This window comes from Gobio gobio (genome assembly GCF_949357685.1).
Source record: "Gobio gobio genome assembly, chromosome: 21".
Taxonomy (NCBI): domain Eukaryota; kingdom Metazoa; phylum Chordata; class Actinopteri; order Cypriniformes; family Gobionidae; genus Gobio; species Gobio gobio.
In genome coordinates, this window is record NC_137117.1 from 45,362,884 (window position 1) to 45,389,641 (window position 26,758).

Consider the following 26,758-nt stretch of genomic DNA (forward strand, 5'->3'; position numbering starts at 1 on the left):
TGAGGATGCTGTGTCGATGAGGTAATTATTGATATGAATATTCGAAAGATCTGAGTCATCACGCCAGAGACGGGTTTATTGAGGATGTCGTGTCGATGAGGCAATTATTAGATAGGAATATTCAAAAGATCAGAGTCATCACGCTGGAGACGGGTTTATTGAGGATGCTGTGTCGATGAGGCAATTATTAGATAGAAATATTCGAAAGATCGGAGTCATCACGCCAGAGACGGGTTTATTGAGGATGTCGTGTCAATGAGGCAATTATTAGATAGGAATATTCGAAAGATCGGAGTCATCACGCCAGAGACGGGTTTATTGAGGATGCCGTGTCGATGAGGCAATTATTAGATAGGAATATTCAAAAGATCGGAGTCATCACGCCAGAGACGGGTTTATTGAGGATGTCGTGTCGATGAGGCAATTATTAGATAGGAATATTCGAAAGATCGGAGTCATCACGCTGGAGACGGGTTTATTGAGGATGTCGTGTCGATGAGGTAATTATTTATATGAATATTCGAAAGATCGGAGTCATCACGCCGGAGACGGGTTTATTGAGGATGCCGTGTCGATGAGGCAATTATTAGATAGGAATATTCAAAAGATCAGAGTCATCACACCGGAGACGGGTTTATTGAGGATGTCGTGTCGATGAGGCAATTATTAGATAGGAATATTCGAAAGATCGGAGTCATCACGCTGGAGACGGGTTTATTGAGGATGCCGTGTCGATGAGGCAATTATTAGATAGGAATATTCAAAAGATCGGCGTCATCACGCTGGAGACGGGTTTATTGAGGATGTCGTGTCGATAAGGCAATTATTAGATAGGAATATTCGAAAGATCGGAGTGATCACGCTGGAGATGGGTTTATTGAGGATGCTGTGTCGATGAGGCAATTATTAGATAGGAATATTCAAAAGATTGGAGTCATCACGCCAGAGACGGGTTTATTGAGGATGTCGTGTCGATGAGGCAATTATTAGATATGAATATTCAAAAGATCGGAGTCATCACGCCAGAGACGGGTTTATTGAGGATGCTGTGTCGATGAGGCAATTATTAGATAGGAATATTCGAAAGATCGGAGTCATCATGCCAGAGACGGGTTTATTGAGGATGTCGTGTCGATGAGGTAATTATTTATATGAATTTTCGAAAGATCGGAGTCATCACGCTGGAGACGGGTTTATTGAGGATGCTGTGTCGATGAGTTAATTATTGATATGAATATTCGAAAGATCTGAGTCATCACGCCAGAGACGGGTTTATTGAGGATGTCGTGTCGATGAGGCAATTATTAGATATGAATATTCAAAAGATCGGAGTCATCACGCCAGAGACGGGTTTATTGAGGATGCTGTGTCGATGAGGTAATTATTAGATAGGAATATTCAAAAGATCGGAGTCATCACGCCAGAGACGGGTTTATTGAGGATGTCGTGTCGATGAGCCAATTATTGATATGAATATTCAAAAGATCGGAGTCATCACGCCAGAGACGGGTTTATTGAGGATGTCGTGTCGATGAGGCAATTATTAGATAGGAATATTCGAAAGATCGGAGTCATCACGCTGGAGACGGGTTTATTGAGGATGCTGTAACGATGAGGTAATTATTGATATGAATATTCGAAAGATCTGAGTCATCACGACAGAGACGGGTTTATCGAGGATGCTGTGTCGATGAGGCAATTATTAGATAGAAATATTCGAAAGATCGGAGTCATCACGCCAGAGACAGGTTTATTGAGGATGTCGTGTCAATGAGGCAATTATTAGATAGAAATATTCGAAAGATCGGAGTCATCACGCTGGAGACGGGTTTATTGAGGATGTCGTGTCGATGAGGCAATTATTAGATAGAAATATTCAAAAGATCGGAGTCATCACGCTGGAGACGGGTTTATTGAGGATGTCGTGTCGATGAGGCAATTATTAGATAGGAATATTCGAAAGATCGGAGTCATCACGCCAGAGACGGGTTTATTGAGGATGTCGTGTCGATGAGGCAATTATTAGATAGAAATATTCAAAAGATCGGAGTCATCACGCTGGAGACGGGTTTATTGAGGATGTCGTGTCGATGAGGCAATTATTAGATAGAAATATTCGAAAGATCGGAGTCATCACGCTGGAGACGGGTTTATTGAGGATGTCGTGTCGATGAGGCAATTATTAGATAGGAATATTCGAAAGATCGGAGTCATCACGCCAGAGACGGGTTTATTGAGGATGTCGTGTCGATGAGGCAATTATTAGATAGAACTATTCGAAAGATCGGAGTCATCACGCTGGAGACGGGTTTATTGAGGATGTCGTGTCGATGAGGCAATTATTAGATAGAAATATTCGAAAGATCGGAGTCATCACGCCAGAGACGGGTTTATTGAGGATGTCGTGTCGATGAGGCAATTATTAGATAGAAATATTCGAAAGATCGGAGTCATCACGCTGGAGACGGGTTTATTGAGGATGTCGTGTCGATGAGGCAATTATTAGATAGGAATATTCGAAAGATCGGAGTCATCACGCCAGAGACGGGTTTATTGAGGATGCCGTGTCGATGAGGCAATTATTAGATAGGAATATTCAAAAGATCGGAGTCATCACGCCAGAGACGGGTTTATTGAGGATGTCGTGTCGATGAGGCAATTATTAGATAGGAATATTCGAAAGATCGGAGTCATCACGCTGGAGACGGGTTTATTGAGGATGTCGTGTCGATGAGGTAATTATTTATATGAATATTCGAAAGATCGGAGTCATCACGCCGGAGACGGGTTTATTGAGGATGCCGTGTCGATGAGGCAATTATTAGATAGGAATATTCGAAAGATCGGAGTCATCACGCTGGAGACGGGTTTATTGAGGATGTCGTGTCGATAAGGCAATTATTAGATAGGAATATTCGAAAGATCGGAGTCATCACGCTGGAGACGGGTTTATTGAGGATGTCGTGTCGATAAGGCAATTATTAGATAGGAATATTCGAAAGATCAGAGTCATCACGCTGGAGACGGGTTTATTGAGGATGTCGTGTCGATAAGGCAATTATTAGATAGGAATATTCGAAAGATCGGAGTGATCACGCTGGAGATGGGTTTATTGAGGATGCTGTGTCGATGAGGCAATTATTAGATAGGAATATTCAAAAGATCGGAGTCATCACGCCAGAGACGGGTTTATTGAGGATGCTGTGTCGATGAGGCAATTATTAGATAGGAATATTCGAAAGATCGGAGTCATCATGCCAGAGACGGGTTTATTGAGGATGTCGTGTCGATGAGGTAATTATTTATATGAATTTTCGAAAGATCGGAGTCATCACGCTGGAGACGGGTTTATTGAGGATGTCGTGTCGATGAGGTAATTATTTATATGAATTTTCGAAAGATCGGAGTCATCACGCTGGAGACGGGTTTATTGAGGATGCTGTGTCGATGAGGTAATTATTGATATGAATATTCGAAAGATCTGAGTCATCACGACAGAGACGGGTTTATTGAGGATGTCGTGTCGATGAGGCAATTATTAGATAGGAATATTCAAAAGATCAGAGTCATCACGCTGGAGACGGGTTTATTGAGGATGCTGTGTCGATGAGGTAATTATTAGATAGAAATATTCGAAAGATCGGAGTCATCACGCCAGAGACAGGTTTATTGAGGATGTCGTGTCAATGAGGCAATTATTAGATAGAAATATTCGAAAGATCGGAGTCATCACGCTGGAGACGGGTTTATTGAGGATGTCGTGTCGATGAGGCAATTATTAGATAGGAATATTCGAAAGATCGGAGTCATCACGCCAGAGACGGGTTTATTGAGGATGTCGTGTCGATGAGGCAATTATTAGATAGAAATATTCAAAAGATCGGAGTCATCACGCTGGAGACGGGTTTATTGAGGATGTCGTGTCGATGAGGCAATTATTAGATAGAAATATTCGAAAGATCGGAGTCATCACGCTGGAGACGGGTTTATTGAGGATGTCGTGTCGATGAGGCAATTATTAGATAGAAATATTCGAAAGATCGGAGTCATCACGCTGGAGACAGGTTTATTGAGGATGTCGTGTCGATGAGGCAATTATTAGATAGAAATATTCGAAAGATCGGAGTCATCACGCCAGAGACGGGTTTATTGAGGATGTCGTGTCGATGAGGCAATTATTAGATAGAAATATTCGAAAGATCGGAGTCATCACGCTGGAGACGGGTTTATTGAGGATGTCGTGTCGATGAGGCAATTATTAGAAAGGAATATTCGAAAGATCGGAGTCATCACGCCAGAGACGGGTTTATTGAGGATGCCGTGTCGATGAGGCAATTATTAGATAGGAATATTCAAAAGATCGGAGTCATCACGCCAGAGACGGGTTTATTGAGGATGTCGTGTCGATGAGGCAATTATTAGATAGGAATATTCGAAAGATCGGAGTCATCACGCTGGAGACGGGTTTATTGAGGATGTCGTGTCGATGAGGCAATTATTAGATAGGAATATTCGAAAGATCGGAGTCATCACGCCAGAGACGGGTTTATTGAGGATGTCGTGTCGATGAGGCAATTATTAGATAGGAATATTCAAAAGATCGGAGTCATCACGTCAGAGACGGGTTTATTGAGGATGCCATGGTGATGAGGCAATTATTAGATAGGAATATTCGAAAGATCGGAGTCATCACGCCGGAGACGGGTTTATTGAGGATGTCGTGTCGATAAGGCAATTATTAGATAGGAATATTCGAAAGATCGGAGTCATCACGCTGGAGACGGGTTTATTGAGGATGTCGTGTCGATAAGGCAATTATTAGATAGGAATATTCGAAAGATCGGAGTGATCACGCTGGAGATGGGTTTATTGAGGATGCTGTGTCGATGAGGCAATTATTAGATAGGAATATTCAAAAGATCGGAGTCATCACGCCAGAGACGGGTTTATTGAGGATGCTGTGTCGATGAGGCAATTATTAGATAGGAATATTCGAAAGATCGGAGTCATCATGCCAGAGACGGGTTTATTGAGGATGTCGTGTCGATGAGGTAATTATTTATATGAATTTTCGAAAGATCGGAGTCATCACGCTGGAGACGGGTTTATTGAGGATGTCGTGTCGATGAGGTAATTATTTATATGAATTTTCGAAAGATCGGAGTCATCACGCTGGAGACGGGTTTATTGAGGATGCTGTGTCGATGAGTTAATTATTGATATGAATATTCGAAAGATCTGAGTCATCACGCCAGAGACGGGTTTATTGAGGATGTCGTGTCGATGAGGCAATTATTAGATATGAATATTCAAAAGATCGGAGTCATCACGCCAGAGACGGGTTTATTGAGGATGCTGTGTCGATGAGGTAATTATTAGATAGGAATATTCAAAAGATCGGAGTCATCACGCCAGAGACGGGTTTATTGAGGATGTCGTGTTGATGAGGCAATTATTAGATAGGAATATTCGAAAGATCGGAGTCATCACGCCAGAGACGGGTTTATTGAGGATGCTGTGTCGATGAGGCAATTATTAGATAGGAATATTCAAAAGATCGGAGTCATCACGCCGGAGACGGGTTTATTGAGGATGTCGTGTCGATGAGGCAATTATTAGATATGAATATTCAAAAGATCGGAGTCATCACGCCAGAGACGGGTTTATTGAGGATGCTGTGTCGATGAGGCAATTATTAGATAGGAATATTCAAAAGATCGGAGTCATCACGCCAGAGACGGGTTTATTGAGGATGTCGTGTCGATGAGGCAATTATTAGATATGAATATTCAAAAGATCGGAGTCATCACGCCAGAGACGGGTTTATTGAGGATGCTGTGTCGATGAGGTAATTATTAGATAGGAATATTCAAAAGATCGGAGTCATCACGCCAGAGACGGGTTTATTGAGGATGTCGTGTCGATGAGGCAATTATTGATATGAATATTCAAAAGATCGGAGTCATCACGCCAGAGACGGGTTTATTGAGGATGTCGTGTCGATGAGGCAATTATTAGATAGGAATATTCGAAAGATCGGAGTCATCACACCGGAGACGGGTTTATTGAGGATGCCGTGTCGATAAGGCAATTATTAGATAGGAATATTCAAAAGATCGGAGTCATCACGCCAGAGACGGGTTTATTGAGGATGTCGTGTCGATGAGGCAATTATTAGATAGGAATATTCGAAAGATCGGAGTCATCACGCCAGAGACGGGTTTATTGAGGATGCCGTGTCGATAAGGCAATTATTAGATAGGAATATTCGAAAGATCGGAGTCATCACGCTGGAGACGGGTTTATTGAGGATGTCGTGTCGATAAGGCAATTATTAGATAGGAATATTCGAAAGATCGGAGTCATCACACCGGAGACGGGTTTATTGAGGATGCCGTGTCGATGAGGCAATTATTAGATAGGAATATTCGAAAGATCGGAGTCATCACGCCAGAGACGGGTTTATTGAGGATGCCGTGTCGATGAGGTAATTATTTATATGAATTTTCGAAAGATCGGAGTCATCACGCTAGAGACGGGTTTATTGAGGATGTCGTGTCGGTGAGGTAATTATTTATATGAATTTTCGAAAGATCGGAGTCATCACGCTGGAGACGGGTTTATTGAGGATGCTGTGTCGATGAGGTAATTATTGATATGAATATTCGAAAGATCTGAGTCATCACGCCAGAGACGGGTTTATTGAGGATGCTGTGTCGATGAGGTAATTATTTATATGAATTTTCGAAAGATCGGAGTCATCACGCTGGAGGCGGGTTTATTGAGGATGCCGTGTCGATGAGGTAATTATTTATATGAATTTTCGAAAGATCGGAGTCATCACGCTGGAGACGGGTTTATTGAGGATGCTGTGTCGATGAGGTAATTATTGATATGAATATTCGAAAGATCTGAGTCATCACGCTGGAGACGGGTTTATTGAGGATGCTGTGTCGATGAGGTAATTATTGATATGAATATTCGAAAGATCTGAGTCATCACGCCAGAGACGGGTTTATTGAGGATGTCGTGTCGGTGAGGTAATTATTTATATGAATTTTCGAAAGATCGGAGTCATCACGCTGGAGACGGGTTTATTGAGGATGCTGTGTCGATGAGGTAATTATTGATATGAATATTCGAAAGATCTGAGTCATCACGCCAGAGACGGGTTTATTGAGGATGCTGTGTCGATGAGGTAATTATTGATATGAATATTCGAAAGATCGGAGTCATCACGCCGGAGACGGGTTTATTGAGGATGTCGTGTCGATGAGGCAATTATTAGATAGGATTATTCAAAAGATCGGAGTCATCACGCTGGAGACGGGTTTATTGAGGATGCCGTGTCGATGAGGCAATTATTGATAGGAATATTCGAAAGATCGGAGTCATCACGCCAGAGACGGTTTTATTGAGGATGTCGTGTCGATGAGGTAATTATTAGATAGGAATATTCAAAAGATCAGAGTCATCACGCCAGAGACGGGTTTATTGAGGATGTCGTGTCGATGAGGCAATTATTAGATAGGATTTTTCAAAAGATCGGAGTCATCACGCCAGAGACGGTTTTATTGAGGATGTTGTGTCGATGAGGTAATTATTTATATGAATATTCGAAAGATCGGAGTGATCACGCTGGAGACGGGTTTATTGAGGATGCTGTGTCGATGAGGTAATTATTGATATGAATATTCGAAAGATCTGAGTCATCACGCCAGAGATGGGTTTATTGAGGATGCCGTGTCGATGAGGCAATTATTAGACAGGATTATTCGAAAGATCTGAGTCATCACTCCGGAGACGGGTTTATTGAGGATGTCGTGTCGATGAGGCAATTATTAGATAGAAATATTCAAGAGATCGGTGTCATCACGCCGGAGACATTTTTTGGGATGTCGTGTTGATGAAGCAATTATTAGATAGGATTATTCGAAAGATCGGAGTCAACACGCTGGAGACGTTATATTGGGATGTCATGTCGATGGGTTTATTGAGGATGCCGTGTTGATGAGACAATTAGTAGATAGGAATATTCGAAGATTGGAGTCATCACGCCGGAGATGGGTTTATTGGGATGTCAATGAAGCAATTATTAGATAGGATTATTCGAAAGATCAGAGTCAGCACATCAACAAAAAGTCCTGTGGGGTGGAGAAGGCAAGGCAAGTCAAGGCAAGTTTATTTACATAGCACATTTCATACACTATGGTAATTCAAAGTGCTTTACACAGAAAAGGGAATTAAAATAATCACAAAATAAAAGTAAGGAAAATTAAAACCGTTATAAAAAGAATTAAAAGAGTAAAAGATGATGCATAGATAAACTTCTCATCTGGTAAAATATTGCAGAATAATTTGTTTGTCTCACCGCATTTAATTCATTTCCACACTTGCTCTGGGACTTCCCCATACTGGTTTTCTCTTTCTCTGTGGATTTCTTTCGGCGCGCCTAAATAATTTGTCATACGTCTCCAGCAGATCCGATCTTTCACCTAAAAATGGCCTGGCAGAGCTGGACTATATCAGTCCACGCTCCGATTAATCACCCATGAAGTTTCAATTTCTCTTCCTGAAACTTCTTAACCCCGTCGAGTCGGCCGTCGCGACTTTATCTTTTTTCTTATCAGTGCCAAAGAGACTCAAATAACTGTAATTTTTTATCATTCAGGCAAGTGTTATACATCAGTATAATCTGTTAAATTTCTATTTTTTTGTGTACAGTCACAATAAAAACAAAATGTTTTGCTTTTTGCAAAATAAAGAAAACAAACATGATGCGCGATCTGCAGCCTCTCTGTCAAAGACGTTGATTTAGATCATTCAGAAAAGGAACTCATGTTTGTGAGACAAGTATTCACTAAGCTAGAGACATATGTCTAAAGAAACGTTGAAATGTCAGGTTTTAAATAATGTAAATCAGGTCGAAAACAAATATTCTGTGTTTATGTAATCTGTTTGAAAACAGAGAGGTGTCAGTCGTTTGCGAGTGTCTCATTATCCGCTAATGCGACCATGCCCATGGAGTGCGCGCTCTTTAGAGATTAAAATTTGCCGATCCATGCGTCGATGCCCACACATCAACTCAAACAAACACATCAAGTGTAGTGCTATACTTCAGCTACATCGTTTTGAGATGCTGATGTTGAGGAATAATCCTGGAATAATTTACCTCATGAAAAGCGGTTCATTTCAGCCGCTGATTGTAAGTTTATTCTGTTTATTCCAAACGGCCATCATGGACCAAATTTCTGTGATCAGTCTCTGTGTTGTTCGTCAGTCTCCTCTTCAGCCCTCAGCCACTCCCTACCATCAGTCCCTCCGCTTCACCGGCTACCCGTCGGACTCACTGGGAGCCATCGACACCTGGATGTCTGAAGCCTGTGGCTCCGCCTCCAGCCTCTGGGTGCTCCGCTCCACCTCGACCTGTCACCCCTGGCTCCTGCGCCTTCACTCCTTCCTCCCTGGACCATCAGCCATTCGGCATCACAGGGCTCCCTCTGTACGTCGCTCCACCTGGGTCAGACATCGCCATGCTTCCGCTGCAGACTTGCGGGCCATTCGCTACTGCCCAGCCCTCCACCCCTTCGGCTTCGGCAAGCTCCGCCCTCCCTAAGGCTTCTCCTCTGCCCTCGATCGCTCCAGCTCCACCACTGTCCTCCGGATCCCCGCTTCCACCTCAGGGGGTCGTCGTTGCGTCTCAGTCGTGGCCGCCGAGGTCTAATGTCTCTCTCCGTCTGCTTGGTGGGCTTCACCTCCATCAATGTCATTGCTTCCAGTAGTCTCCAAGGTGATGTCATACATCACTCCACCATCGCTCCTCCCTCCGGCGACGCCGCCTTGGAGCACATTCCGGGCTGGCGCCTGGGTCTCCATCTGCACGTCCCTGCTCAAGGTCATCCCTTGGCTCGCTCCACCATCATCTCCACCTTGGACTCCTCCCGGTTGTCCGTCCACCTCCAGAACCTCCTCCTGCCTGCCTGTGCCATCCCTTCGCCATCCTCCTTACCATCCCTCTGCAATCTCCTCATCCTCCTCTCCTCGTCTCCATGGCGCGAGGATGTGCCTACCGGGAGGGGGCGTTTTGTCACAGTCTTGTTCTGTTTGTTTTGGTTTTCAGTCTTCACATGTGTTCCGTATTCCCGCCACTCATCAGTCACCATGGACACTAACGATCATCACAGCTGTTTTGTCTTTGTGTTAATCATCTCCATGTATTTAGTTCCTGCATGTGTTCTGTCCTGTGTTTGTGTTTGTTGCACGCTGTTTCGCATGTTGCCTTGGAACCATTCTAATAACCCCTGTGTATTCTATTATATTCATAACCTAAGCGTTACACATTGTTTAAACTGGCTTTCAGTTCAATAAAATAACAAAAACTACATTTAGGATTTTTCTTCAACTAAGTGGGCATGCTGTGATCTGTACTGAATTTTTTACTGTAACTAAGAGATTCTGGACAAAAAAACACAACACAGGACTGGGAGGGAACGGGAGTCATTCTTCTGGGATTGGGACAGGACGAGATTTCCCCCCAGTTTTTTCGTGGGATTGGGATGGGACATGATTTTTTTTGTGGGAGTGGGATGGGAAAGGTTTGAAAAATCACTCCCGTGTCACCCTCTACTACAGATCCACTGCCCAGGGCTGCTTTTCTCAAAAGCATTGTGAGCTAAGTTGAGCTATCGTAGATTGGTGGCAAAGGCTCTAGGATCTACTTACAGTGCATCCAGAAAGTATTCACAGCGCTTCACTTTTTCCACATTTTATGTTATAGCCTTATTCCAAAATGGATTCAATTAATGATTTTTTCCACAATTCTATATACAATACCTCTTTACTATAAATTTTTTTTTTTAAATCTTTGCAAATGTATTAAAAAATAAAAACCGAGAAAATAATCACATGGACATAAGTATTCAGAGCCTTTGCTCAATACTTTGTTGAAGCACCTTTGGCACCAATTACAGCCTCAAGTCTTTTTGAGTATGATGTTACAAGCTTGGCACAGCTATTTTTGGGCAGTTTCTCCCATTCTTCTTTGCAGGACCTCTCAAGCTCCATCAGGTTGAGTGGGGAGCATCGGTGCACAGCCATTTTCAGATCTCTCCAGAGATGTTCAATCGGCTTCAAGTCTGGGCTCTGGCTGGGCCACTAAAGGACATTCACAGAGTTGGCCCATAACCACGCCTTTGTTATCTTTGCTGTGTGCTTAGGGTCGTTGTCCTGTTGGAAGATGAACCTTTGGTCCAGTCTGAGGTCCAGAGCACTCTGGAGACGGTTTTCATCAAGGATGTCTCTGTACATTGCTGCATTCATCTTTCCCTCAATCCTGACTAGTCTCCCAGGTGCCTTTTGGCAAACTCTTCAGTTGCCTTTTGGCAAACTCCAGGTGGGCTGCCATGTGCCTTTTACTGAGGAGTGGCTTCTGTCTGGCCCCTCTACCACACAGGCCTGATTGGAGGAGAGCTGTAGAGATGGTTGTTCTTCTGGAAGGTTCTTCTCTCTCCACAGAGAAACGCTGGAGCTCTGTCATAGTGACCATCGGGTTCTTGGTCGCCTCCCTGACTAATGCCCTTCTCAGTTTGAGGCGGCCAGCTCTAGGAAGAGTCCTGCTGGTTCCAAACTTCTTCCATCTATGGATGACGGAGGCCACTGTGCTCACTGGGACCTCCAATGCTGCAGAAATATTTCTGTACCTTTCCCCAGATCTGTGCCTCGATACAATCCTCTCTCGGAGGTCTGCAGACCATTCCTTGGCCTTCATGGCTTGGTTTGTGCTCTGACATGAACGGTTAACTGTGGGACCTTATATAGACAGGTGTGTGCCTTTCCAAATCATGTCCAATCAGCTGAATTTACCACAGGTGGACGCCAATGAAGTTGAAAAAACATCTCAAGGATGATGAGTAGAAACAGGAGCACCTGAGCCCAATTTTGAGTGTCATGGCAAAGGCTGTGAATACTCATGTACATGTTAAACTTTAAAAAAAATAATAATAATTTGCAAAGATTTCAAACAAACTTCTTTCACATTTTCATAATGGGGTATTGTTTGTGGAATTGAGGGAAAAATTATTAATTTGATCTATTTTGGAATAAGGCTGTAACATAAAAAAATGTGGAAAAAGTGAAGCACTGTGAATATTTTCTGTAGGCTTACAATGCTAAACGCAGCCCTGGGCAGCTCTGTTCATCTTCTCTTTGAAACGCACATGAAATGATTAATGTTCTGTCATCACTTTTGTCTATCTATTGAAGGTCCACTCATGTAACACATAGCACTGTGCTTGACGCACGAGAACAAACTTTGTTAAAGCAAGCACAGTTCAGCTGCCATTGATCATATCTAATGTACGTTGATCAAGGTTTATATGGGAATAAAAGTTACATTTAAATCTGTTCATCATATAAATCGACTGTGTCTCTTCAGAAGACTTGGATTAAACCGTTTGATTATTTTTCTTTTGTGACGCCTGAAAATGTTTGTTGTTTGGACTGTCAGTAGATGGACACAAATGATGAGAGAATATTAAAAATATCAAGTTCCAAAATGAACAAAAGTCTTATGGGTTTGGCAATGTCATTGATAGGGTGAACACCCTTTAACTCTGTTTTAGGGTTTCATGACTTCTGCCTTAGAAAGATCTAGGGAAAATACTAATTGTGTCTCTACAGAAAGCTTGTAGATCCAGTTGATAAAGAGAGAGCAGTGTGTGATTTTTCTGTGATCTCTTGCAGGAGAAGCTGCTTGACTGGGCAAAGGAAGTGGCCCGATCCAAGCCCAGCGGCACAGACGGCAACCTGATCGCGGAGGACTTTGTAGTCAGTGTATGTGGGAACAACTCATTGTTTTTCTCATTTTGTTTGTGCTTCTTTATTTAGTCCTGTGAGGTAAAATGACACCATTAAAAGGGAAGGGAATGTTCAGTTCTAGTCTTACCTGTTAAGATATGTTTAAAGGGTTAGTTCACCCAAAAATGAAAATTCTGTCATTAATTACTCACCCTCATGTCGTTGGACACCCGTAAGTCCTCCGTTCATATTCGGAACACAAATGAAGATACCCCCGGATCTGCGTCATATTCTCGTGCATGCATCGTGGAGGCACACACGGAAGTCGAGAACAAGTTGGATAAAGGTGTTATTTTGATTTTTTTTGCGCACAAAAACTATTGTCGTCGCATTGTAAGATTATTGTAGAGCCACTGTGGTGAGATGGACTTTGTAACGACGTTTTAAGTGCCTTTCATGGATCTTGGAAGTGTCAATGTACTGAATGCCAATGGACGCCTATCTGAAGCCTTTCTCAGCATCAGCTTTACACTAAAATATCTTCATTTGTGTTCTGAATATGAACGGAGGTCTTACGGGTGTCCAACGACATGAGGGTGAGTAATTAATGACAGAATTTTCATTTTTGGGTGAACTAACCCTTTAATACCCGTTGAGAAGTGCATGCTTGTTCATGCCATTTTCTTTTCTTTTTTTGAACAAAGCCAAGCTACTGTCAGTATCTGATTTAAGTCCTTGTGTCGTACAACGGCAAGTTACTTGTGGAAAATCATTGATTTTTGCTTCGACTCAGTTCTTCTGTCACGATCGTTGTGGTTGAAAAGGAGCAAGGACTCAGTTGCATGAAGAAATAGTTGTATTTATTTATAAAGTAAAACAAACAAGGCACCTACGAGGGGGGGAAACCAAACTTGACTGATAAACACTAGGATCAGGAACATGAATCAAACGGGAAGCACATGACGGGTGACAGAAAACAACGATCCAGCACAGAACTGCAAACACAAGGAGATTAAATAGGGAACAAACAAGGCAGGTAATGAGGGACGGTAGGTGGGACAAATTAACCAATAATCAGATAACAAGAGGGGTGGGGTCAAGACAATATACAGGAGATCACATGATGAGCCATGTGCTCACACCAAACATGACAAACACAAGCACATGACCAGAATGACACAAGGTGTGTTCGACATCGGCTACGGCTGGATGCAACCGATCAGCGAGAGTAGGCACGTGCATGCGGGGAGGAGCTGCAAACGGAGACGTGAAGTCGGACACTTTCTGCTTCCCGCAGTGACGATTGCGCTGTGGTTGCATACTTTATCAGCTGAAGTGAAATAAATGCAATATTTGGCAATACACGGATGTTTCAGAGACATTATTGTCATGTAATACTTTATGCACTGCTTAATACAGCGTGTGTTTGTACAAGAATAAAGTTCAACATATAAGCCTACACTATCAATGAAGTGTGCCTACATTTTAATCAGTTTTATTCAGATAAACATGACAATATAACATCGCGACCACATGAATTTACTGGTATTTAAGGTTTTACTGTTATAAAAAAAAACATTTGAGAGCAAGTGGAGCTGAAGGTTTTAGAATGAACACGAAACACACGTGATCGCTGTCATGCGGTGAATCTGGCCAATCGTGGAGCAGCTGTGTCGTCATCAGAGTCCATGCAGCCACTCTCGAGAAGCTGCTCTAGAGAAACTGCACCGGCTGTATTAGCGGCTGCTCTCGAATTGCTCTCGAGGCACTTTGAAGCCATCTGTGCTGTCTAAAGTTGGACAAAATTTCTAACCGGCATGCACTGCTTCAAGTCAGCCGCCGATCGGTCTGCGCATCGTTGCATCAAGTCTAACAAGAAAAATACAAGCTTTATTTCAGGCTCTTTTCCTGTTTGCTTGTAAGCTCTTTTCTGAACGAGATTTCTTTGTTTTTAACATCGAATCATTCCTCTGATGTTTGCCATTGTGTTGATAATGTTGCTCATTAGTTTACACACTTGCACTGCACGCTGTAACAGTCGGATCTTCTTCTCCGTTTACTGACCTTACACGCAAAGACAAGTGACCTTAAACTGACATTTCCTGCTAAATCCCACCTGACACCTCAAATTATAAATAATTATTATAAGCTTAACACGTGAATCTGGGTTAAATAAGGAGAGTTTTAAACACTTGCTTTATTTATTTTTGCTAATTTTTAAGCAAAAGGTCTTGTGTACTGCAAACAAAGTAATATTTATTGTCTTTTTTTTTTAGTCATGATTATTGAATTTGTTTGTGGAATGGACTATGTTGGTTGCGCTCTGTTTTTGATTCTGTTAATGACTCAGTGAAGTGCTGTTTAAAGAGTGTAGTACAGCATGTCAAACTGCACTGACGGGGTTTGGTCAACTATCCTCATTTGTTCTTTAGGTCATTCACATGGATTATGGGAAGAAGAAGAAAAACCCCATCAACAGTGTCTACTTTTACTGTAAGAACGATCCCAGCCAAGCCATCAAGATCCGCAAGGAACAGGTACAGATTTTTCAAAGTTACAAACTTAATGGGATATAGTCACTACTAAATATAACACAAAATCAAACAACCAATCAATCAGTATTTGATTGTCCTGTGATCGGCGACCCTACAGAGGACTAGATGGATGGAGTTTTTGGTAGTCAGGAAATGAGTGAAAGATTTAGAATATGCTCATGTCTGAATGAATGCACAAAAGCCAATCATGTGCAGGTGAAGTGAGGGGTGAAAGCCTCAGCTGTGACTATCAACAGCACTTAAAACCATCAGCTCAACAATGGGCTGCTAATGCTCTTATTTCCCGGCCTCTCTCAGTGACGAGTGGTGCGTTTCATCCAAAGTTGAACAGTTTTCATCTCTGTAACCAGATAAAAAATCTCCGAGTGCACAGTTCTCTGTGTGGAATAGACACTCGGTGTCTCGTCACACTGCTTATTATTATTTAACCGCTGGAGAAGTGGAGACAGACACACTTCCTCACCGGCTGCCCTAACTATGAGCATATCAGAAACACATTTTTTCCAAAATTCAAAATACTTTTCCCTGACTTCATAAAATTAAACAGTAAAACACAACTGCAACATTTATCAGGTGAGAAAAGAGATTGTATCCTACTAGCAGATACATTGATGCCTGTCACAAAAAGAGGAAGGAGTCGACCAATCAGTGATTCTAAATTGTTTATAGAATTTTAAATGTTGATTAATTGTTCAACTTATTACTATAATTTTTTTATTTATTATTATTTTACTTTATGTATGTATGTTGATTCTCTGTAAAATTTGAAATGCTTTGGCAATACATTGTAACAACTGTCATGCCAAGAAAGCACACTTGAATTGAATTGAGTGAAAGAGAGGGGGGGGGGGGCTTTAGAAAAGAGGAGAAAGAGCCAGAGCAAATAAGCCCATGCCAAAAGAAGAGCCAGAGCAGCAGTTGCAGTATTCTTTTATCCCTCCCTTGACCATGTGACTAAACCCAAATGTGAGACATTCAAACTGGCCAATCAGATAATTAATAATAATAATAACTTCCCCCACTGTACTTAAGGTGTGACACACATCTTGGCCTACAGGCCTTGAGGACTATCAACACCTCTGTCTTTAGAAATTACAAATGGCCCTTGTGGTAAGAAAGAGGGGGGTTGAAACAGTTGTTCATTTTCAAATTAGTGCACATATTGTCAACGTTAACTCGTTAACGCATGCGATTAAATTAAAGTCCTTAATGCATTAAAATAATTTAACGCAAATAAATTACAGAAGTACGTGAAGCTGCGTCATTAACGTAATTTTCGCCACACAGAGATGATCTTAGAAGAGTTTATCACAATCACACTGAGCATCTACTTCAGCTGTGACCCTGGGAGGAGGAAATGTCCATTCTAGCCCCATTCTGCTTCTCTGCTTGTGATCAGGCCACTTTAAACTCTGGGAAAGTGTTCAGTGATCCAGGAATCAAATTCATTCAAACAGTCCAAAACAGGGCTAATGTAACGAAGGCCAGGCGCATCACATCCGAGAGAATAGTCAAGTCAAGTCAAGTCAACTTTATTTATATAGCGCTTTTAACAATGTAGATTGTTTCAAAGCAGCTTTACAGTGTTAAACAGGAAAATAATGCAGCATAATTCCAATCAGCTGTATAGCCATTCTGGAAACATTTCAAGTATCATACAGTGACAGTGTGGGCGTTAGATCAATAATTCGATCAGTAATTTAGTTTAAATGGTTAATTTAGTTTAAATTTTTTCAACTAAACATCGAAATAAATCTAAATAATAATGTCCCCCAACTGAGCACGCCAAGCCAGAGGCAACAGTGGCAAGGAAACCAAAACCCCATTAGGTGACCTAATGGAGAAAAATAAACCTTGGGAGAAACCAGGCTCAGTCGGGGTGCCAGTTCTCCTCTGGCCAATTAACAAACAGCGTATTATTATTATTATTATTATTCTGGCAGCTTTACAGCTCAGAGGTCATAATAGATCAGAATATTCGAGGGACCGGGGGCAACATGCTGGAGACGGGTTTATTGAGGATGATGTTGAATAAATAATTATTAAAGTGCAATATTCGAAGGATCGGAGGCAACACGCTGGAGACGGGTTTATTGAGGATGACATATCGATTTAAGTATTATTTAATTGTAATATTCGAACAATCCGAGTCAACACGCCGGAGACGGGTTTATTGAGATGCCGTGTCGATGAGGCAGTTGCAGGGGGAGTCTAATCACGGTCTCTCAGACACTTCAGGGTCATGTGTTGGTCTTCTCTGGGCGCAGGTCCACCATCTGAACTGGATACGGCCCGGATCCGGCTGACTGCAGTAAACCTCGGGATAAAACAGAGAGACTATCATTAGCGTAGATGCCATTCTTCTGATGATGTAACGAGTACATCAGGTGTTATGGGAAGTGTTCCCGGTTCCGGCTGACCTAGTTAATGCAGCCTAACAATCATTTCATTGAAAAAGTGATTTTATGTGTATGCCACAGTAAAGAGATGTGTTTTTAGTCTAGATTTAAACTGACAGAGTGTGTCTGCTTCCCGAACAATGCTAGGAAGACTGTTCCAGAGTTTAGGTGCTAAATAGGAAAAGGATCGACCGCCTGCAGTTGATTTGGATATTCTCGGTATGATCAACTGGCCAGAGTTTTGAGACCGCAGTAGACGTGATGGAGTATAATATGTTAAGAGCTCGCTCAAGTATTGGGGAGCTAAACCATTTAGTGCTTTGTAAGTAATAAGTAAGATTTTAAAATGTATGCGATGTTTAATAGGCAGCCAGTGCAGTGTTGACAGAACTGGGCTAATATGGTCATACTTCCTGGTTCTAGTAAGAACTCGAGCTGCTGCGTTTTGGACCAGCTGGAGTTTATTTATTAAGCGAGCAGGGCAACCACCCAGTAGAGCATTACAATAATCTAACCTTGAGCTCATGAACGCATGAACTAACTGTTCAGCATTTTGCATTGAGAGCATGTGCCGTAATTTAGATATATTTTTAAGATGGTAGAAAGCAGTTTTACAGATGCTAGAAACGTGGCTTTCAAACGAAAGATTGGTATCAAAGAGCACACCCAGGTTCCTCACTGACGACGAGGACTTGACAGAACAGCCATCAAGTGTTAGACAGTATTCTAGGTCACTACTTGTGGAGCTTTTTTGTCCAATAATTAAAAATTCAGTTTTTTCTGAATTGAGTTGCAAGAAATTACCAGTCATCCAATGTTTTATATCAGCTATGCATTCCGTTAATCTTGTGAATTGGTAAGTTTCTTCAGGGCGTGAAGAAATATAGAGCTGAGTATCGTCAGCATAACACGGAAAACTAACGCCATGCTTCCTAATGATATCTCCCAGTGGTAGCATGTACAGAGTGAAGAGTAGCGGTCCTAGCACTGAGCCTTGTGGTACTCCATACTGAACTTGCGATCGGTGTGACATATCTTCATTTACTACTACAAACTGATAACGGTCGCATAGGTATGATTTAAACCATGATAATGCAATTCCACTAATACCTACATAATTTTCGAGTCTATTCAAAAGAATGTTGTGGTCGATAGTATCAAATGCAGCGCTAAGATCGAGTAACACTAATAAAGAGATACAGCCACGATCGGATGATAAGAGTAAATCATTTGTAACTCTGATGAGAGCAGTCTCAGTACTATGATACGGTCTAAATCCTGACTGGAAATCCTCACAGATACCATTTCTTTCTAAAAAGGAACATAATTGTGAAGACACTGCCTTTTCAAGTATTTTTGACAGAAAGGGTAGATTTGAGATTGGTCTATAATTGACTAAATCTGTAGGATCAAGTTGCGGTTTTTTAATAAGTGGTTTAATAATAGCCAACTTAAAAGTTTTCGGTACATATCCTAATGACAAAGATGAATTAATGATATTAAGAAGAGGATCTATGACCTCTGGTAGCATCTCTTTTAATAGCCTAGTTGGTATTGGGTCGAGCATACATGTTGTTGATTTAGATGATTTAACAAGTTTAGCCAATTCTTCTTCTCCTATAGCAGTGAATGAGTGTAATTTTTCCTCAGTGACACTACAATGCTCTGTCTGATGTGATGCTGTAGTAGATCGCTGCATGGTTAAAATTTTTTTCCTAATATTATCAATCTTACATGTGAAGAAGTTCATTAAGTCATTACTGCTGTGCTGTTTACAATCATCAGAAGTTGAAGCTTTATTTTTGGTTAATTTAGCCACTGTATCGAATAAATACCTTGGGTTGTGTTTGTTTTCTTCCAAGAGAGTTGAGAAATAAGCAGATCTAGCAGTTTTTACGGCCTTTCTGTATGTGATCATGTGCTCTTTCCACGAATTACGAAATACCTCTAGTTTTGTTTTCTTCCAGCTGCGCTCCATTTTTCTGGCTGCTGTTTTAAGGGCCCGGGTGTGCTCGTTGTACCACGGCGTTGGACTATTTTCTTTAATCTTCTTTAAGCGCAGAGGAGCAACTGTGTCTAAAGTACTGGAAAAGAGAGAGTCAATAGTTTCTGTTGCAACATCGAGTTCCCCTATACTATCTGGGATGCTGAGCAGATGATACTGATGAGGAAGATTATTTAAAAAGCAATCTTTAGTAGCGGCAGTGATTGTCCTGCCATTTTTAAAGCGAGGGGGCGGCTTTGCAACCTTAGCTAAATTAAGTATACATGATACCAAGTAATGATCTGAGATGTCATCGCTCTGCTGCAGAATTTCAACGGTATCAACATTTATTCCATGTGACAATATTAGGTCTAAAGTATGATTATGGCGATGAGTGGCTCCTGACACGTGTTGCCTAACTCCAATAGAGTTTAGTGTGTCTTTAAATGCTAATCCCAATACGTCTTTTCCGTTGTCTACATGGATATTAAAATCACCAACAATTAGTACTTTATCTACGGCCAGTACTAACTCTGATAAAAAATCAGCAAATTCTTTGATAAAGTCTGTATTATGCCCTGGTGGCCTGTAAACAGTAGCTAACACAAATGTTGAACGGGTTTTATCATGTACACTACATAGCGTTACATAAAGCACCAAAACTTCGAAGGAATTATATTTGAAACTAGACTTCTGAGTAATACTAAAGATATTATTATAAATTACAGCAACTCCTCCCCCTTTACCTTTCAGACGCGGCTCATGTTTATAACAGTAATCTTGGGGGGTGGACTCATTTAAGGTAATGTAGTCGTCAGGTTTTAGCCAGGTTTCTGACAAACAGAGCACATCTAGATTATTATCTGTAATAATATCATTAACAATAAGCGCTTTTGGGGAAAGGGATCTAATATTCAGCAACCCAAGCTTTATCAATTGTTCATCTGTATTATATATTTTGTTTATTTGTTGGGCGTCAATTAAATTTTTACTGTTGAATGGTTTTGATGTTTTTTTGTATTTACTAATTCGGGGAACAGACACAGTCTCTATATGATAATATCTAGGTGAAAGAGTCTCTATGTGCTGGGATTTATCTGACTCCGGTAACGTGAGACAGCTAGCAGACGGTCGGTTTAGCCAGTTTGTCTGCTTCCTGACCTGGGCCCTAGTGAGTCAAGGTTTAGCTCTAAGACTATGTGCCAAATTACTAGAGAGAAGAGCAGCACCACCCCAAGAGGGATGGATGCCATCCTTCTTCAACAGGTCAGGTCTGCCCCAAAAACTTTTCCAATTGTCTATGAACCCTATGTTATTTTGCAGACACCACTTAGACAACCAGCCATTGAGTGATGATAGTCTGCTAACTATCTCATCACTCCTTTTTGCCGGGAGCGGTCCAGAACAAAAAACAGCCTCAGACATCGTACTAGCGAGTTCACACACCTCTTTAATGTTAATTTTGGTGATCTCCGACTGGCGAAGTCGAACATCATTAGTGCCGACGTGAATAATAATCTTAGAGAATTTACGATTAGCTTTAGCCAGCACTTTTAAATTTGCTTTGATGTCAGGTGCTCTGGCTCCCGGTAAACAAGTGACTATGGTGGCTGGTGTCTCTATCTTCACGTTCCGTGTAATAGAATCGCCAATGACTAGGGCACTTTCAACAGGATACTCAGTGGGTGCTTCACTGAGAGGGGAGAACCTGTTTGATGTTCTAACTGGAACGGAAAAGCGGTTCTTTGGTCTGCGACTATGCTGCCTCACTGTTACCCAGTTTCCCTGCTGCGAGGGCCCTGCAGCCGGAACCGAAGAATGTACAGAGTTCACTAAGCTATTCGCATCCAAATCAGTGTCTAAAGCTGTTACATCCTCACTACTCTCAGATAAAGTATGGATGCGTGTTTCTAATTCTGAAATCTTCTCCGTCAGCCTAACTATCTCCTTACATTTATCACATGTGAAGCCCTGTTCGCCAGCGGAGAAGCCTATACTGAACATGCGACATGCTGTGCAAGTGATAATGACAGGAGAAGACATGACTTACCGTGTTTGTTGATTAATCCAATTTACCACTTACCACAATCCTTTGCTGGACACAATTTACTAATCCAAGTTATGAACTAAGAAAAAGGGAGACCCGGGTGCAGAGATAACAAGCTAACAGGCTAGCAAAATGCTAACGTGTGATGGTGATTTAGATTAAAAGCTAGCGATGTCAAATTTAACGTGATAGGCAATTTTTAAACAATGTATGGTGATGAGTAAGTTATATTTAGCAGTAGAAGAAAGAGGAAATATCAAAATAAAGATTCAAACGTAAGCAAGGCTCTACAGAGCTACAGACTTGAGCTACAGCAACAGACACAGCAGGCAGGCAGGCAGGCAGGCAGACAGGAGCAATCGATCAGGAGCAATCGATCAATGTGCGTCCGATGTGCGTCCAATGTGCGTCCGAATAGAGACGCGCATTGCGTTTTGAGTGGAATATTCATTCCAGTGTGTGTGCGCTTTGCTCTAAAACACGAGCTCTGCGTTCCTCAGAAACAAATCACAGAATACGTCAATGTTAGTGACGTACAGGAGTCGTACAGGAAGTGTGTGAGAGTCTGATGCACAAACAACAAACTGTGTGTGTGTGCGCTCTCGATCACTGATCTCACGCTGCATTCATGTACAGACACGGTACATTCACGTTGTTTCCACACACACTCGTGAAGGAGAATGTTTGATTTGTCATGTGTGTTGTTGTGTTTAGTAATCATAGGTTTATTCAGTCAAAGCGGTTGATGTAGGAGTTTTGGCGTCTCCGTGTGGTTCTGCTCGGTATCACCGCTGGACTCGTCTAATCAAATCAATCTTGTTGTTGTTCTGTACACTCACTATACACTGAATTCTGTGAGTTTTTTTTCATGGATGCTTAGGTGTGTGTAAATGTATTATATAATAGAATTATATGGACTCCTTATATTTGTGTTTTTTTGGAATCCTTGAAGCTTGCAGAAAATGCAGTTAATAAAAACATGTAATCGCTTGACAGCCCTATTTCTAATACCTTTGATTCTTTCGGACCCTACACACATCTTAAAGCCCGTGTCCCTGACAGGTGTCCAAACTGCTGCCGGAGCGCTTCGATGAGCAGCTGATCCGGGTTTACTGCAAGAAGACGGATGACAAGAGTCTGGAAGCTGCGCAGAAGCACTTTGTCCAGTGGTGCATGGACAGAAACTTCACCAAACCGCAGGTCAGACTCACTTCCTGTCGCACAACAAAACACATCCATTTTATTTTTAGCTTTAGTAATTAAAATAATCACTTGAGAAGTGAACAAATGAAATCGCGTTCACCAAAATCATGAGTAAATGGTGACCGTGTTAATGTGTGTGTGGACTGATGCTTGTGTTGCTGATGTTGTTCCAGGATGGAGATATAATCGCTCCAGAGCTCACGCCGCTCAAGCGGGACTGGAACACACTGGAGCGGGACGACAGTGACAGCGAGGTGGAGGACCTTAGTGAAGACATGCCTCCGGGAAACAGAGATCAAACGCCCAGGACAGGACGTAATGTCAAAGTCAACCTTTTCCAAGCTCAGGGAGAAAGCAAGCGCTGAAACACTGGCCTCGGCTCTCAGGATCTCAATCAGCCACGCGATCATGGTGGAGATCAGCAGATGCTCCTTCAGTCAGTCAAAGTGTGTTCAAGCTTCATTTAAACCGTCTTATTTTCAGCTTTAATATCATGTTCTTCTTCAGGGTTTCTGACACTGAGGCGCTTTATCATTCGCTCCAGAAAGAGCCATCATGTGTGTGTGTCCGCCATCATGTCTGTGTGTGTGTCCGCCATCATGTGTGTGTGTGTGTGTCCGCCATCATGTGTGTGTCCTCCATCATGCTTCACTGCAGAGGGGAAGCTGAATGCCATCCGCATTCTTTTGTTCATTTATGTTTATTTAAAACGTTTTATTAGGGACTCGCTTTTACTTATTTCCTTTTGCTGAACACATGAATCTGCTCGACATTTTATATATCTATATTTGAGCAGAATATATATTTTTACAGTTAAAATACTTTATAGAACAGTAGTGGGTGTTGTGGTATGACCCTTTTGACTAAAATGTTCTCCTCAATTCAGGGCTTAAACCAAAATCTCCATTATTAAGTCAGTGAATGAATATAGTGACACAGTGCATGATGTGCATGGAGATTTTATCTGATGTAGTGTTGAAGCAATGCAAACTCATTCAAAATCTCAGATTTCCTGCGCATAGTGCAAATAAATGATGTAAAAAAAAAAAAAACGGGTCTCATTGGACCTTGAGACCTTCTTCTGCTGCGGTCCAGTTCTTGTGCTCATGTGCCCATTATAGACGCTTTTGAAGGTAGACGGGTCACTCTGATTGCTTCATTGAATCATTATTTTCCTGTTATCACTGTAATACTGCTTTGAAACAATCTGTATTGTATAAAGAGGTATAGAAATAAAGGTGGCTTGACTTGGCATATTCCTCCCATAACCATCATTAAAATTTTGTTTGCCTCCTAACTTTAAATGGGTTCATGCAAGTTTACACAAAGGGCAGCATCAAATCACAAGAAAGATTCTTCTGATTTTATTACATTCAGCGATAGATAATAGATAGTGTATTTCTGGTATCAGTGTTGCGCTGTTGTTGAGGCTTGCACTGCCTGACTGTTTGTGAAACTTTAATGGAGAAATAAAATGAGTGTAACAACAAACGTAAAGAAATTTACAGAAGAAACTACTGAGGTAAAAATTCAACATGTTAAGTTTATTTGTAATATAGGCCTATAGTTAAATAATATACCATGACAAGGGAGCTATTTTGCTGAGTATTTTCACGAGTGCAATGCTCCCGCAGCGATTTGTGTTCCGGGGTATTGTAGTTCTTTCTTTTGCTAGTTCACCTATAGTTCGCTGTATTTACAACTACAAATGAGACCAACATGCATCTTATATGGCAGCCAATCAGCTTTCGTGTTATTGAGTCTCTTTCAGATTGTACCACAGACACATTTTATTCTTCAGCTAACAGTTCTCCAGTTAGCCTAGCCTATACCCGCTCCTGTATGTGTGTTAATGTTAAACAAACCACAACAACAACAGGGGGAAAAACAAACAGTAGTCTACCTAAACTTAAAGCACTGTTTGTATCTGTATATGTTGTATTTATTTGTCCTATTGTCATTTGTTTATAGGTTCTTATTTTATTACTGACCATTTACTTGATTATTTAATTACTTGAGAACTTTTTATCTACAACCCCAAATCAGAAAAAGTTGGGACAGTATGGAAAACGCAAAAAAAAAAAGAAAAAAAGAAGTGATTTCTAAATTTACTTTGACTTGTATTTCATTGCAGACAATATGAACACAAAATATTTCATGTTTTGTCTGGTCAACTTCATGTCATTTGTAAATATGCTTCCTTTCCTGTCATTCAGACCTGCGACACATTTCAAAAAAATTTGGGACAGGAGCAATTTAGGGCTAGTAATGAGGTAAAATGGTTAAATAATGATGTGATTTGAAACAGGTGATGTCAACAGGTGATTGTAATTATGATTTGGTACAAAAGCAGCATCCAAGAAAGGTCTAATCCTTTAGGAGCAAAGATGGGCCGAGGATCGCCAGTTTGCCAACAAATACGTGAGAAAATTATTGAAATGTTTAAAAACAATGTTCCTCAAAGAAAGATAGGAAGAGATTTGGATATTTCACATTCAACAGTGCATAACATAATCAAAAGATTCAAGGAATCTGGAGGAATTTCAGTGCGTAAAGGACAAGGGCGCAAGCCTAAGCTGAACAACCGTGATCTCGATCCCTCAGGCGGCACTGCATCAAGAATCGTCATTCATCTAGAAGCCATATCACCACATGGGCTCAGGACTACTTTGGCAAACCTTTGTCAAGTACCACAATACGTAGTTACATCCACAAATGCCAGTTAAAACTGTACTGTGCCAAAAGGAAGCCCTATGTTAACAGTGTCCAGAAGCGCCGTCGACTTCTCTGGGCTCGGAGGCATCTGGGATGGACCATCACACAGTGGAAACGTGTACTGTGGTCAGATGAATCAGTATTTGAGGTATTTTTTGGGAGGAATGGACGGCGTGTGCTCCGGACCAAAGAAGAAAAGGATCATCCAGACTGTTACCAGCAACAAATCCAAAAGCCAGGGTCTGTCATGGTATGGGGTTGTGTCAGTGCCCTTGGCAAAGGTAACTTGCACTTCTGTGAAGGCACCATTAATGCTGAAAAGTACATAGAGATTTTAGAGCATAATATGCTGCCTTCAAGAAGACTTTTTGGTAATACTTCCCACCCTAAGCGATCATGTTATAAAAGCCATACCACACCACTGGACCAGCCTTTTTTTTTAATGCCAAACAAGATTCATAATTTTTTTTTTTATTATTGCCATGTGTGACTATTGTGAATCTGACATAGTGACATGGTAAATGTGGCATCCTAATTATGAAAAAAACAGCATGCAAATTTTCACAAATTTCTGGAACTGACCACCACAAAATCAGTCATTTTGATCTCACAAAAATCACCAAAAAATTATATATATATGGCAGAACCGAGCGGGGAGGTCTAAGAGGATGTTGGAGGAGAGAAGAGGAGCTGAACACAGGGCCAATTTCATATATTTTTTTATCTCATACTAATGAGTATCACCTTCACTGGTCGACTACGCCACCCAGGGTAAATAACAGCCCTAAGGGCGCACAGGTTCGTTATCTAAAAGAATGGGTGAAGAGACGCGAGTCGTATCTAGAAAAAGAGCAAAAAAAATAACAACTTTATTGTATCAATGTTGAATAATAAATCAACTTCAGAGCAGGATTCCTTAATTGGCTATACAGTCACGTGCACCAATCTGCATCCGGCACACACAAACAAAATAAAAAAATTACACTAGGGCCCTGTCCCAAATGGCACACTTCATGTGCACTTTCGGTCTTGTGGACTTACAATGGCCGCTGTGTGCGTG

The 26,758-nt window shown here is 41.4% G+C and overlaps 1 protein-coding gene across 1 annotated transcript in view; it reads left to right on the forward strand.

Annotated features, from left to right (window-relative positions):
• LOC307117959 (deoxynucleoside triphosphate triphosphohydrolase SAMHD1-like) overlaps window positions 1-24,277 on the forward strand; it is a 102,508-nt gene extending 78,231 nt beyond the window's left edge. Inside the window, exons 13-16 of the mRNA XM_079803244.1 lie at window positions 12,742-12,831; window positions 15,228-15,332; window positions 22,843-22,980; window positions 23,157-24,277. Of these exons, the coding sequence (XP_079659370.1) occupies window positions 12,742-12,831; window positions 15,228-15,332; window positions 22,843-22,980; window positions 23,157-23,348 (525 nt within the window). The 3' untranslated portion in view covers window positions 23,349-24,277. The remainder of the gene's footprint in view (window positions 1-12,741; window positions 12,832-15,227; window positions 15,333-22,842; window positions 22,981-23,156) is intronic.
• Window positions 24,278-26,758: the final 2,481 nt, after the last annotated feature.